The sequence below is a fragment of the Thermobia domestica genome, chromosome 2 (genome assembly GCF_964235325.1).
Source record: "Thermobia domestica chromosome 2, izTheDome1.hap1.1, whole genome shotgun sequence".
Taxonomy (NCBI): Eukaryota; Metazoa; Arthropoda; class Insecta; order Zygentoma; family Lepismatidae; genus Thermobia; species Thermobia domestica.
The window spans coordinates 189725091-189740069 of record NC_137455.1 but is presented as its reverse complement, the minus strand read 5'-3'; the positions used below and the strand labels follow the sequence as shown (position 1 = coordinate 189740069).

Here is a 14979-nt window from a genome sequence, read left to right as displayed (position 1 = left end):
GTGATCATTTTCAACAATAATTTTGCACGATAACTAATAAAATTTGCGAGATTTTCACTAATTATGGTGTACATTTTTTCGCTGTTTACCAATAAGTACCATTGTACGAAGTTAAAACTGATCAACAATCGAATAGTCGGGAGGCAGAACACGTGGTTATTAGGTTTCGTTTAACCCGAGAGAGTAAAAGCAACCAGTGGTCCTAAATCATCAAGTCCACTATCCTGATCATTTCTAAACCGCCGGTCGCTTGATACGAGCGGAAGGTTCCCCCCGTACAACCCCTCCACCCGCTACTGAAGCTAAAAGATGGGCGTTTTTAATAAAAGGCAATACCTCCGAAACTAATCAAGATATTAACGAATTTCTTTATCCTATTTTATCTGTAAGATGTACTTTACGATTTTGTATATTCATGCATTGGATAGACCCAACGGTTTTTCGGAAAATTTAACATATACAATAAAAACTGACATATTTTTTCTTAATATTTTCTTTTCTGCTCTGCATCTCCCCAATGAATTGATATATAGAAATAACACCCCTAATTAAATTTGTAGAGCCTTAAATTATCTTTCCAACGGTATCAATATTGTTAGGTTTACTTCCAGAAGTAGCCGTACAGCGAGGTAAGTTTGAAGACAAGTGCGCTTTGGTTTGAATGCTGATGCTCCGAATGACACAACTGAATTTCAGCCTACGTCAGCCAATAAAGGATTTGTTTCCGAGATAAGAGCTGATTTTTTCCCCAATAATTGAAGAAAGTTCTCGCCCCTCTCCCTTGAGTTCTCATGCATTCTCACGATCATTTCTAGAACTCCGGTTACTTGATACAATCGTGCGTTAAGGATCACAAAATTTTGAGAAAAGTAGAGATGTCTTTTAGTGTTAAAATACATTTACAGTTGATATTGAGAATGATTCCGATTTTTAACTCTTATTTGTGTGTGGTATTTCCACCGGTCGTTGAAAATAATTGCATATTTCCTTAACAAAAATCTTTATCTTGTCATAATGAGAAAGCTGAAAATATAAATAATGTAAGAACATATGTAAAGATGTCTTAAGTGAAGCAAACCCCATGGCCTTTTATTAGAAATGCTCATTTTTTAGCATCAGCAGCGGGGGAAGGGGTTTACGGGGGAACCTTCCGCTCGTATCAAGCGACCGGCGGTCTAGAAATGATCAGGATAGTGGACTTGATGATTTAGGACCACCGGTTGCTTTTACTGTCTCGGGTTGATCCAACTCCTTATTTTGAAGACTTTTCCAGATTCTGCCTCCCGACTAGAAGAGAGGATGAGAAAAGTGAAGGTAGTGTAAATTTAATGCTAACTTGAAATTTTTCGAATTACATTGTATTAGCTAAAATTTTTTGAGGATAATCCTTATCGAAATGATCTTTTTGTGCAATATATATATATTAGGGTTTCCAATTACATTTTTGAGTTGTGACTGAAATCGGTCAATACTTAAAACGCCTTATGCAGAGTCGTTCTGACGCGTCATTAGTGCCATACTAAAGAGTTCGACTAACATGATTCCTGCAGTAGTCAAGCCTTTACTATGACGCTAATCATACGCAAAAACAACCCTACATGAGGCGAAAAGAGCTTAAGGGGTATAGTCACAACCAAACTTGGGAGTTTTACATAACGTGATAAAACAAGTTTACGTACAGCTTTATTTTCAAACAATTTTCAGAATCATTTGGTTTTGTATATATTCTTTGAGGCTTGCCAATCATCCAATGCTAGTGTTTTCAACTAGTGAAGCACAATGGAATTAAATTATACCGTTTTTAAGAGTTACTGACTACATATCATTGTTTTCATGAAACATAGCTTGCATTTTGAATTACTATTATTGTGTGTGGCCCAGACTATTCAGAAGTATAGGGCGAATTTAATCCATCTTAAAATCTATGCTCAACGCTATATATGGTGAAATTATCAAATTACACGTTAAACGGTGTATGTTTTTTCTAAAGTTAAGACTTGCTAACACTGATTGGAGCTAAAATTAACGAGAGAAAAGTTAGATCAAGTCAGCCAACCAGGGGCGTCATTTCAGACTTTGCTTGGGGGGCAAGAGCACCACCGACGTAATACTTTCACGTCTTGTCTAGTATATTAGTAGACAATCGCTAAAGTATATGTATTCCTCAAACTCTTGGGAGGGGGGCAATTGCCCCCTCCTGCCCTCCCTAAATAACGCCCTTGCAGCCAACCCTACACCGTCGCACATCCCTCAACTTCACTACTTGCTTAATCTGGTCTAAAGGTCATGCAGGTATACTCAGGAATTCCCTAGCAAATGCCGCAGCCCGATTCGGAGCCCTGCATGGCACTCCCATTCATCTTTCAGTCTCGCCTATTGACTACTAACTACGCTTCATTTTCAACGCTGGACTGCTTATAATGCCTCAAGTACAAAGGCACGTTGGTACTGGCACCATCCATGTTCTCTCCATTCCCCATCTTGATTACTTCATCATAATCTCCCCCCTCTTACGTCCATTTTCTTCACCGTGACAGACTTCACATTCTGTATACACCCCAACGCTTATATCTCATTCGAAAACGCACAACTCCACTTTGTAACTGTGGTCTTGAAGCTGGCTCCATCAATCATCTCATTTTCTCTTGTCCTCTTTACCAACAATATCGCCTGCAATTCTCCATAAATATTAAGGTTTTGGTCCATTTAATGTCGATTCATTAATTTTCACCTTATCTCCACCTGTTCTTAATGCCTATTATCTCTACAAAGATCTACGTTATTTCGCATCTCTATAGATTTATCTCATTCTTCCATCTTTTTCTTCTGAAAACACCGACTATAATTCAGACCGGTAGCCAACCCAAAAATGTAGGAGGGGCCACGGTGGCTCAGTGGTAGAGCGTTCACCTCTGGTGCTTGGGGTCCCGGGTTCGATCCGTCTTCGGCAAGTGAAATTCGTGGTGGACAAACACCGTGTGCGTGGGTTTCCTCGGGGTTCTCCCGTTTCCTCTGACTTTCTTCATTCCACCATTTTATTCATTTCTCATGATCACCGCCTTCTTTAGCCTAACCGGCATAATCGTGGAACGTAAAACTCAAAGATTTTATTTTACAAAACTATAGGGAGGCTGAAGTTAGGGGGCCCGACCCAACCATATTTTAGTTTATTTTTAAGCCTACCGTGAACAATTTAGGGGGCCCAGGAAAAATTTAGGGGAGCCCGGCCCCCCTAGACTCCTAGTGGATACAGACCTGCTATAATTGCCGGGAGAGCGATCTTCGCTAAGGCAAGATGATACCGAAGAAGAAGAAAAAGAAGTTACTCACCCTCAGAAAAAAGAGTTTCACTATAACTTTCCTAAAATAACCAGGTATTTACCAAACCAACATTTTCGAGTGGGGTGCACTGCTGCATGAATCATTTGAAATGTATGAGTTAATCATATGTTTTTCATGAAACACATTTAACGGTATATTTCCTAGAAACAAAGCGTTTCATACAACTAATGTGCGCTTTCGTCGAAGCTTTTCAATAGTCCTACTGCTTGAATTTGAACTCATGAATAAAAGTCGATTTTACCTCCTATTTAAGAACTTATTACAATTATTTTTGTAATACATTTAAAACATTTAATTGTTTTTTTTTTTAAATAAACTACATAACTTATTTCTTGCTATTAAACAATTTTCTTAATTTGTGTTTAACATTCCATATAGGCCTATAATACCGACGTATTGTGAACACGTATGTCAGTTTTTATATTTTAAACATAATAATTACTTATATATATGTATTGTAACAACAAAGCAATTTTTGCCTAATTATTTACATTAAAATTTAACAATGAAATATTGTAAAAACCGACGGCCTCATTCAAATTTGTAACATTCAAAGTTAATTAAAATTAGAAATTAGACAACAATAAGAATTTAATTGTTTGTAGTATGCAATTGAAGCTTAAGAATTCCTCGTATTAGTTGAGCTTCAAATCGGTCATCGGTAAAATCATAGTAAACAAATCAAAAGCACAAAATTGAAGTTATTAGTAAAAATATTAATTTGGTTCGAAAGTAAATAGTTAGATATTTACAAAATGTAGCAGCAAGTATTTCTCAGTTTTTTTTTTTTATTTCACAGAAACAAAAATGACTTATTCGAAAATAATCGTTGATTACTTCAAACTAGGTATAAGGACGCATTGTTATTGATTTAATTCGAAAAATCTGGATAAAAATGACACTAAGAATTTTCTTAAAGGAACGTCCTCACAAATATTTGTTGATTTTTTTTTAAAAAATAAAGGAATGCATGAAATATATAACGACGGGTAATGGTTTCGGCACAGTCAACATCGATTATCAGGCCAGCTGTCATGCCTGTTTGCACGACAATAAGTTTAATGCAGAATAATTCGAAGATATACAAAATATGGGTTCTGCACCACAAGAAGAACCGTTGGACTGCTTACCTGACAGGCACTACGCTCATCACTATACATACATGAACTTTAAATAATCACTTCTCATTCCCTTCTTGAATAATAAAAAAGCCTTCGTTCGCGATTTGAGCTGGTAAAGATCTGTGTACAAAATTTGTTTGGCTCTAGGTGATGTTTTTCTATGCCAATATCTGTTAAGAGAGACAGAGTGACTGACACAATTATATATTTTAGTGTACATCAACAAAAAAGACAAGTGTTGATCATTAACATAGTTCCAATTAAATTGCTATCGATTATTTTAGTTGTGCTAATCGTTAAAACTGAGGTGCTTAAAATATTTCGAAAAGTAATGACTAATAGACGAGCATTAGAAGGTTCTGACAATTAATGAAAATTATTATTATTATTATTATTTTTTTTTTTTTTTTTTTGAGAAGCACATGAAACAGAGTTGATGAAAAACAAATCTTCATTTCAAAGAGTTGCAGTTCCACAATTATGGAGATGATTTTGTTATATATTCGTTTCTTCAGATTAATACTCTAAACTTGTCTTAAAGCTTGGTTAATACAGTAAAACCAATTAACTTGATCTAATTATTCTAGAACCTACATTTTATGAAGGTAACCAAGAAAATTCTGTCGCTTTCTGTGGAGGTCTGTGTTCAATCTATCCTCACACGATGGGTTGAATGCGAATGGAGATAAGGCGAAGATCAGTTGTTGGTGTGGGTATATAACATACTATCTGGTTGTGGCACTTCAGTTGCACCGTGAACTTGCGTAAGGACAGAGTGAACATGGGACCTCCTCAGAGCGTCACAAAGGTGTGTATACTGTACGAGTTCAAACTCGGGTTAAACGTCTCTGCAGCGTCGGTTTAACAAGTTTAAGGACTGTGACGAAACACTCGAAGACGCACCACGTGCCGGAGGATTAACACATGTACAAAACAAAGATCTTCAGGCACGAATTGAGGCGAACAGTGGCCAGACATGTGAGGAACTGGGACTAGAATTCAGTGTGAGCGGAGAAACCATTCGACAGCACCTCCATCAACTTGGGAAGCACTACTAGTAGGGTCGATGGGTCCCCATGATTTGAATCCGGACCAGAAGAAAACGAAAATGAAATTTTTGAGTTTTACGTCCCACGGTTATGCTGGTTAGGCTAAAGGAGACGGTGATGATGAGTAATGAATGAAATGGTGGAATGAAGAAAGTGGGAGGAAACGGGAGAACCCCGAGAAAACCCACGCACACGGTGTTTGTCCACCACAAAGTTCACTTGCAGAAGAAAACGAGAGCAGGCACCTGTGTTTCTTTGATGTTTCGTCTGAGGAAGGAGCCACTTTTGGACAGGGTGTTGACAAGTGATGAGAAATGGGTTCTGTACGAATCTCCACGGCGCCGTTATCATTGCTTAGCATCCCACGAAGAGGTTCCAAAACAGCCAAAACCAGCACTGTACCAGAAGGAGGTACTCCTGTATGTTTGGTGGACTGCTCGCGGCATCGTGCATCAGGAACTGCCAGCTGGTCAGAGCATCAGTGCAACTGTGTACTGTTAGCAGTTGAGTCGTGATCAAGAAAATCTCAAAACTCTGGAGCCAGCACTTCTGAATCGCAAAGGGGTCCTCCTGTTATAGCACAACGCTAAACCATGCGTGGCTAGGATGACCCAGGGCACCATTCTGTGCCTTGGATGGGAAACATTATTGCATCCACCGTACTTCACGAACATTGCACCGTCCGATTATCACCTGTTCTGTTCCTTGGACATTCATCTTAGAGGACGCCAGTTCAAGTCCCTACTCTAGGTGCGGAATGACTTGATACCTTCTTTGCTTCACGACTCTCCAAGTTCTACCGCGATGGAATTCATGGCCTTCCAGAACGTTGGCGGCAGAAGGTCGTCGATGCTGACGGGGTCTATTTTTGACCTGCCAGGTACGTGTTAGGTGACATATCGATGTTCGAAGGTGGTGGGTGAAAAAGTGACAAGTATGTTGATTACCTTTATACCATTACATATTTCTCTTCAAGGTAACTCAGCTACCTCCCTACCTTCGAACTTACTTGCATTTAAGAAACTTTATTGTTTAGTTATTACCGTTAAGTTTACCTCTGTATATAGGACACATAATGGTTGACAGTATACAGTCTTCTTGAACTGTAATAAATGCTTGTTTATGTGGATATTCTTAGGAATCATGTGAACAGACTTCAACATTCTGATTTATGTTCTACATTGCAAGATTCCAGCCCATTTATAGCAGATTGTAGCCCATTCCAAATGGATTAATTGACCTGTGAGTGTCGCTTTGTTTTATGGAACTCCAAAGGAAATTATAACTAGTGGTGATTTTAACCAGAATTCATGTCGCAAGTTTAAAAAGGGGAAAACAAACAGGTATCATTGTTCGTTTCCTCAGCTGCGGGTGAAGACACATTTGCAAAAATATATGGACCAGTTTCTTATTACTTCAGTGTGGTAGGTAACGCTTTGCCATTTACTTGGCTAAAATTAAATTCCAAATTCCATGAAAGGAATTAATTCCTATAAACACAAAACAGACATGTGTCAAGGATATTGTTCTTTAACGATTCAATATGTGAATTTGTAGCGCCCCAGAGGGCCCTGATCCCTGGGAAGCCACGGCTAAGTTCAACGCTCAGCACCATAGCATTGAGTTAATAGTAAAAAGGGGGATCGCCACCTGGGTACTAAAATAAACATAGGAACCAAAAGAAAAAAAATCAATACAAAAGGAAACCAGACAAACTGATTGCACTGAAAAACGGAATTAAGTAAAATAGCAACTAACGAATCTGACCTGAGCGAGGCTACCACCTAAATACTTTACGAGTACCCAGGAAGCAGCCCTTTTCTTGTGTTGAGAGATTCTTACATGCAGATAACCTGAAAACCTCAATACCAACTCTGAGAATATTTGTTGGGTTAGAACCAGTTAGACACTAAAAACTAGAGTACAAGGAGATAAAATTTTATTAGGCATATATTGATTAATATAAAAATCTCAAATGCATAAGTGCCTATGAGCACTATTATACAAGTCACTTGCATAAAAAAAGAAATGATTTACTTACTAATGCTATATGCTTGTGAACTGTGGAGGCATAACATTGTTAGCATAAACACAAATATGTAGACAAGACAATGTAAATATGTAAACAAAGTAGCAATGAGAAAATGATAAACAACAAATATATTAATTAAATCATTATCATTTTGTATGTGCACTTATAGGAACTAACTTGCGTACGCTTTTGTAACAGACCACGACTAGTCGGGTGACCAAGACATGTATTCAATAAATTACTCACTAGATTCATTGCATACACTCTTACTTAATAAATTGGACCAATGAACTTATATTTAATAGCATTGAAAAGACGACATGCGCTAATGACAATTTATATAAATTATGCGTAAAGCGTAACGGTTAGACACGGAGACGTAGAAGAGAGACGATTGACAAATTACTAAGCTGAAATGAGAGAGATCCATGTAAGGGATAAGGGGGTACAGTGAGACATACGGACTTTGTGAATAATTTATAGGAAGAAGGTTGCAACAATGAGCCTCAAATAATGCGCACAGCGATCGTACTTTGTTATGCTAGTTGCGTCGTAGTTGCTGAAGGTGGTTTGTGAGCAGCTGCGTTTCATCAGTTTTCAGGTAAGAAAAGTAAATTATTTGTGTTCTCTTACTCAGCATAGAAAACATAATCTTTTGACGAATCAGACTTTAAACCATAAGATTATTTTGCATTGGAGGATAAAGTATTTTATTGTCCAAGTTACTTCGAAAATCTTCCTTTCTGTAAGCACTGGAATAAGAAAAATAACTGCAGGTAGCTATAGGGGTACAATGAGACAAACTGAAAAAGGGTACAGTGAGACGTGTCTCACTGTACCCCAATTAATACAGTTTATTCTTTCTTTGTTAATTGGCCTTTTTCTTTCTAATAACGAAAAGCTTACTTCTGTTTTGGATGCTATATTTACTCTAAAAGTAAATAAAACTTACATATCTAATTTGTAATTAAATTGCTGTTGCGTAATTTAGGTTCCACGTCGTTTAGTTCAATAAGAAAATACGTCCCCAAATATTTCACTTCTATTTCTTTATTATACTTCCTGGATGCAGTATTTGCCGCAGGGTCACCGAAAATATAGGTAATCCAAAAAAGAAGTCGATCCAAACAAAGCCTAATTTTATCTTTAGAGGAAGTAAAATATTACGTACACTTACAATAAAATTAATGTTTTAGAAAAAAATATGTATTAACCGCATAAAATCATTACATTCTAATGATTTCTTTCGCGTTGCATTTCAGAATGCCTCGACATCAGCCAAGGAAAACAAATATTGGTACCTTTACGGAAGAACAAATGTCTGAAGCTGTTAATCTTGTATTGAATGATAATATCAGCATTCGCCAAGCAGCTAAGATCAAGGGAGTAGCTTTCCAAACATTGTTCAGGTAACTTACATTTATACATATGTTTCTTTATTTATTTGTATTCTGGGATTAATGCAAGTCGATTGCGATAAGTTAAGAATATTTCTATGATATTGTTTTTCACTAGTCTGCTAGAGCCACAAAGGACAGGTAGATTTTTAAAATTTCAAACAGACATCATTTTATAGGCTTTCGTTGAATCGTGTTGATATTCACACTCAACTAAGCTATTGTAAATAACAAGTTTGTACTAAGTTTGGTTCCGATTGGTTCATAATTGCGCAAATTATTTATTTTTGAAATTTATTGACGGATCATTCTGATTTTCACACTCAAGCAACATATTGTATTGCAAATAGCCACTTTTGGGTGAACTTTCATTCCGATTCGTAATCAAGGAAGTCATGATTTTCAGGGGGACAGAACAGCAGATTATTATTATAATAATTGAAATTGAGCTCTTTCGTGGTTAAGCGGTTAGCGTACGCGCCTTTAGCGTGCGAGACGCGGGTTCGATTCCCGGCGGGAGCTTATTCGGTCCGGATTCCACGTTAATCAGTAGATCCTCGTCTCATATAGCCTTGTTGCTGAAAGGGACATTAAACTCAACTCAATAAATGAATTTTAAATTATGAAACGTAATTTCATATAAAGGGTACTTCAAAACAACATCAACAATGTTTGGAAGATGATTCCTGACACCAAGATAAGACAAAAGGTATAGACCAACCTGAGTGCACAAATGCTTCCTTTCGATCTTATAGGCTGTCGAAAACATGAAAAAATGAATTTTAGAGGCCATGGCTCCAAAACTATGGAATCTACTGTAGTCAGTCAAGACTTCACTTAAGAACTAGTAAGACTCCTATCCAAATATCCATGTTCCAGAATCCTGTGGTATTTTCGCAACAATTTTTATAGATGTAGTTGGTGAGTACTTCAAATTATATGCCCGTAGCTCCGAAAGGAAGCAATTGTGAACTCAGATCGGTCTATACCTTTTGTCTTATCTTTGTGTCAGGAATTACCTCCCAAACGTTGTCGGTGTTGTTTTGAAATACCCTGTATATCAGAAAGCTTATTCTAATGGAAACGTATTTTTCGTATATTTACAGGTATGTCCGAAAGAAGCGTCAACATCCAACATCAGAGATTCTAATGCGACCTCACTACGACGTTAGGAGGGTGTTCACGGATGAAGAAGAACGTGTTCTAGTTGATTACATTGTTATGTGCTCGAAAATGTGCTATGGACTTTCAACGATTCAATGTAGATCGTTGGCATTTCAAATGGCTGTTAGAAATAATGTAAAAGTACCTTCCAACTGGACTGAACGAAAGAAGGCAGGACGAGATTGGTTACAGGGATTTCTCAAGCGGCACAAGAATTTAAGTCTGCGATCACCTGAAGGCTGTAGCTTGTCGCGAGCGTCATCTTTTAATCGAGAAAACGTTGACAAATTTTTTGATAACTTAGAAGAGATCTATAAAAAACATCCTAATTTCTCCGACGGCACTAGGATATTCAACCTCGATGAAACAGCAACAAGTACTGTTCCGAGACACCAAAAAGTGATACCCGAGAAAGGCATCAAACAGGTTAACCAAGTGCAAAGTTCAGAGAAAGGGACACTGGTTACAACTTGCTGTATTGTAAGTGCGAGTGGAAACTCTCTGCCTCCGGTTATGGTATTTCAAAGAGTTCATTTTCAAGAACATATGATTCATGGTGCTCCGACAGGAACTCTTGGTTTGGCAGCGAAAGGTGGTTGGATGAACACTGAACTGTTTGTGCAGGTGATTGAACACTTTGTTAAACATTCCGGTAGTTATCCTGAAAACCCTTCCCAACTAATTTATGACAATCATGAAAGTCATTTATCAGTTGAAGCCCTAGATATAGCAAAACAATCTGGGGTTACTATTCTCACAATTCCTCCTTACACTTCTCACCGTCTCCAGCCTTTAGACGTGGGTGTTTTCAAACCTTTTCATTCCTATTATACTGCTGCTGTCGAGAGCTGGATGATGCGTCATCCAGGCAATACTCTGAAAATCTATGAAGTCGCATCATGTGTTGGAACTGCTTTCGAGAAAGCTATGTCTATCTCAAACATTACCTCTGCATTTCGTAAAACTGGGATTTATCCGTTCGACAGGCATGTTTTCAGCAACGAAGATTTTCTTCCTAGTTCAGTAATGGATTCATCACCTTCAGCTTCTACTGAAAGAGCAAATATAATATTGCTAACAGAAGAAGATCCACCCAGAAACTCAGGAGAAGACACTGCACAAACGGTGTCTAAGTTACTCTCTGGAAAATCGAGTAATCCCCCCAAAATTGTAAGCCCTCAAGACTTTCTAGGGTATCCGAGACGGCAATCAAAATCGAAAACAGTGGGTAGCTCCAGAAAAAAAGGCAGAAGTATCATAGCAACTGACACACAAGAGAAGCAAATCCTGGAGCTCAGGATAAGCAAAAGTAGAAACAAAATAAATCCTAATAAACCCAACAAGCGTCTATTTGATGAGCCCACTGAAGAAACAGATGATGATGATGATGTGGATTTACTTTCTTCTGACGAAGATATTCCAATTATTGATCCAGACTGTTTTCCAGATATTCATCATATTAGTGATAATAGTTTCGTACTTGTCGAATTTAGTGGAAAAAAGAAAGTTTACTATGTTGGAAAAGTTCTCCAAAGTAGCGAAGGAAAGACTTACGAGGTCTCTTTCTTAAGAAAAAGTGAAAAGGTAGCTGGTAAGTTTGTTTTTCAAGTGTCCCTGATTTAGCGAGTGTAATTGAAGAAGATATCAAAATGGTACTTCCTGAGCCCAGCATGCATGGGCAAACAAAAAGACAACAGTCCTAATTAAACTTTAATGTGGACTTCAGTTTGTTAGATGTAAGATAGATTTAAGTGTCATTGGTGATATTCATTATATGTGAGGTGTCTCATTGTTCCCCATGGTTGGGGTACAGTGAGACAAAACACTTTGCCAGGCTTTTGTGACACTCACTCACTTACATATACATGTATCGAACCAATTGTAGTCTTGATGTATACTAGAAATACCAATAAAGCTCAACACTTTTTTTGAAAATGTTTGCGTAAATATTAAGCAGGTTACAACGATCTAAAAATTTTGTGTCTCACTGTACCCCACTTTCCCTTAGTCCATATCATAGTATGTATTACATAAACAACCAATTAATGTGGTAAGGATACCTTACCAGGAGCAGAGAAGAAAGAACTTCAGTGAGTTCAGTAAGAACTTGCACAATAAAGCGAGTTCACTAAGGAACAAACCGGAGACAAGACGAGCAGACAAATGAAACACTAACTTGTGCTAGAGGGCAGTGAACTGCAAACTTTAAATCACTGAGACAGTAATATTAGCTTAACGTGAACACATACGAGTGAGATTGAAACTTCATATAATATTATCTGAGCATTGCATATGTGTGTACCATTAATATTCTGCTAACCTTATACTGAGCAGCCTAACTTACCTGCACTAAAGGTGCATTTATATTTATATGACGAACCTAAAATAGGCCACTTGCTATACATATCACAATACACTAAAGAAACTTTTAGCAAACAGATTCAGCATCCGTGCGAAGCGGAGTAACACTAAGACACGCCTACTGTGAAGGTAGGCCCGCACTGCAATTAAAAGCTTCACTGAAAAATGGGACTTTAGAGGAACAAAAGCAAAAACCACTAATCACACGCAGAAAACTTATTCATTCATTTCACTGCATAGCACCAGTAACTTTAAGAATCGGATAAAAGATGCTCCATTTCTTCAACGGCGTACTCTGTTGGATCTCCTGATAGATGTTGCCCCTGCTACGGTACTTACAGGCAGGGCGTAGAAAAGCTGGTGGGCTCCAACTAGATTGGGCTGGACACTAGAGTGTGATCCTCACATTATTACAGCTCTTCATAAAAATATCCGTGACTTAGTATTTTTCCCAAACATAAGTGACGACATAAGTTCCAAAAATAACGAGACATAATAGATGAAGATATATATATATATATATATATATATATATATATATATATATATATATGTGTGTGTGTGTGTGTGTGTGTGTGTGTGTGTGTGTATGGGCCTTGGACATGGTGAATCTAAACCACCAGGCAAATGATTTGAGTAATTACATTCGAAGCTTGTGGCTTCATCTTCACTTTTACTCTCCGACAATACGGGACAGCTTGCACAATAGACATACTGGTGCAAGACGGTTCACTATGAAAGTTTGAATCCATGATTCTACAATTAAAGAAAACCTTAATATAGTAGTCGATGATTCTTGGTATGAAAGCTAATGGGATAGTACATCATGCTAGCTGTCGCAGTACCGGTAATAAACAAGTGATTCATAACACTGTTAGAGCTATGCTGACAGAAATTTGAACAGCTAGGTTTCATTAAAAGTTCATCAAGCGAAGATGCGTTTGCTGACATGACGGTAACAATTCTAGGTTGGAAGTGTTGTTGGTTCGGGGCCACCGATTTAGATTTTAGTGATTCATGTTCAAATCTTGGCTTCTGCTGGAGAGACACATACTGCAAACTTTAGATGGAATGATGAAGAATGTTCACTGTGATAAATATGCAGCTAATGATGTTACACACTTCAACAAAACATTATTTAGAGTTTTCAGAAAATTAATTAAACTGACCAAGTCACATGGCCGAACAAAGGAGAATGACGTGTCCCAGTGGTTTCTTCATTTTCTTCCAAACCAACACTACACACAACTAACCATCTAGTGCAAAATCTTCCTCTAGCTTATTATAACCTTAAATTTTGCTGAAAAGCTCTGATGAATTGTTTGTATCACTAAACAGCCATAATAAATGGTGCGCGTGCAAGACTACGAATTAAAATCCCGCCATGTTTCGTTTCAGTACACAGAGTTCTGTTCGCGATTATGATGCTTTTCAGTGTTGCAAGCTCTGTTTACCTACAAGTTATATCTTGCAAAAATTCAGAAGTATTTACAAACCTTACAAGAATACAATGGGGCGTTACAAATTCTCGGAACATCCTTTCAATTACAGCTCTTTTTATATTCACGAAAGTATTGCAATTCCTCAGCTGTATGAAGTATCTTAAGATTTTCCACATTGGATTTTCGAGTGTACTTTTCCCACATTCCTGACAAAATTGTAGCCGCTTACCTCTATGGGATTACACATGCCCCTCTGAAATAGCTTTAGTTGTAGAGTTCTTGCTACATTGATTACATGAATAAGACATCTCACCTGTATGGCTTAAAATATGTCTTTTCAAAACATGCAATTCAATGAATGACCCACCACATATTTGGCAAGATTGTAGTCACCTCAATGTATGCTTTGCTTGGTGCTGTTTCAATTGAGACTTATTAGCATACATCTTACCACACTGCTGACAACAGAACGGGCTTTTACGTGTATGAACAAATTGATGGTCTGCCATTTGATGTTTTCTTCTGAAACTCTTCTTACAATATTGACAGGCGTACGGTCTCTCTCCTGTATGAATCAAAAAATGCCTTGCCAAATGGGTGTTCCTTTTGAAACTCTTTCCACATTTCTCGCAAGAGTGAGGTCTCTTATTACTATGACTTTTCATGTGTATTTGTAAATTAGATGAACTAATAAAAGTCTTTCCACATTCGTGACAGCAAAGTAACTTCTCAGCTGCATGCCTTAACATGTGTAATTTTAAATGAGATTTTTGATTATATGTTCTTCCACACTCCTCGCAAGAGTACGGTCTTTCACCTGTATGAGTTAGAATATGAATTTTCAACTTGGATCTTGTAGTAAAAGCCTTATCACACTCATTGCAGGGATGCGGTCTCTCACCTGTATGAGATAGCATGTGAAGTTTTAAATTGCCTTTAGAATTGAATGTCTTGTTACATTTCGCACAGGAGTATAATTCCTCATTACTGGCCATTACAGTGGGTTTAATCAAGCCAGCACTTTTAGAAAGCCTTTCCTCGTTAACGCAGGAAGATGAATTATCTGCCCTG

At 37.6% G+C, this 14979-nt stretch overlaps 1 protein-coding gene across 4 annotated transcripts in view; it reads right to left on the bottom strand.

The window, feature by feature from the left end:
- Positions 1–4475: 4475 nt before the first annotated feature.
- LOC145678325 (uncharacterized) overlaps positions 4476–14979 on the bottom strand; it is a 57686-nt gene continuing 47182 nt past the window's right edge. For 3 of the 4 annotated variants that reach the window (XM_081748337.1, XM_081748338.1, XM_081748339.1), the window contains exon 3: positions 7435–14976. In XM_081748337.1, the coding sequence (XP_081604463.1) occupies positions 14298–14976 (679 nt within the window). In that variant the 3' untranslated portion in view covers positions 7435–14297. Of the gene's footprint in view, positions 4634–7434; positions 14977–14979 lie in introns of those variants that run through there. The other variant, XM_081748340.1, reaches the window with a different exon arrangement.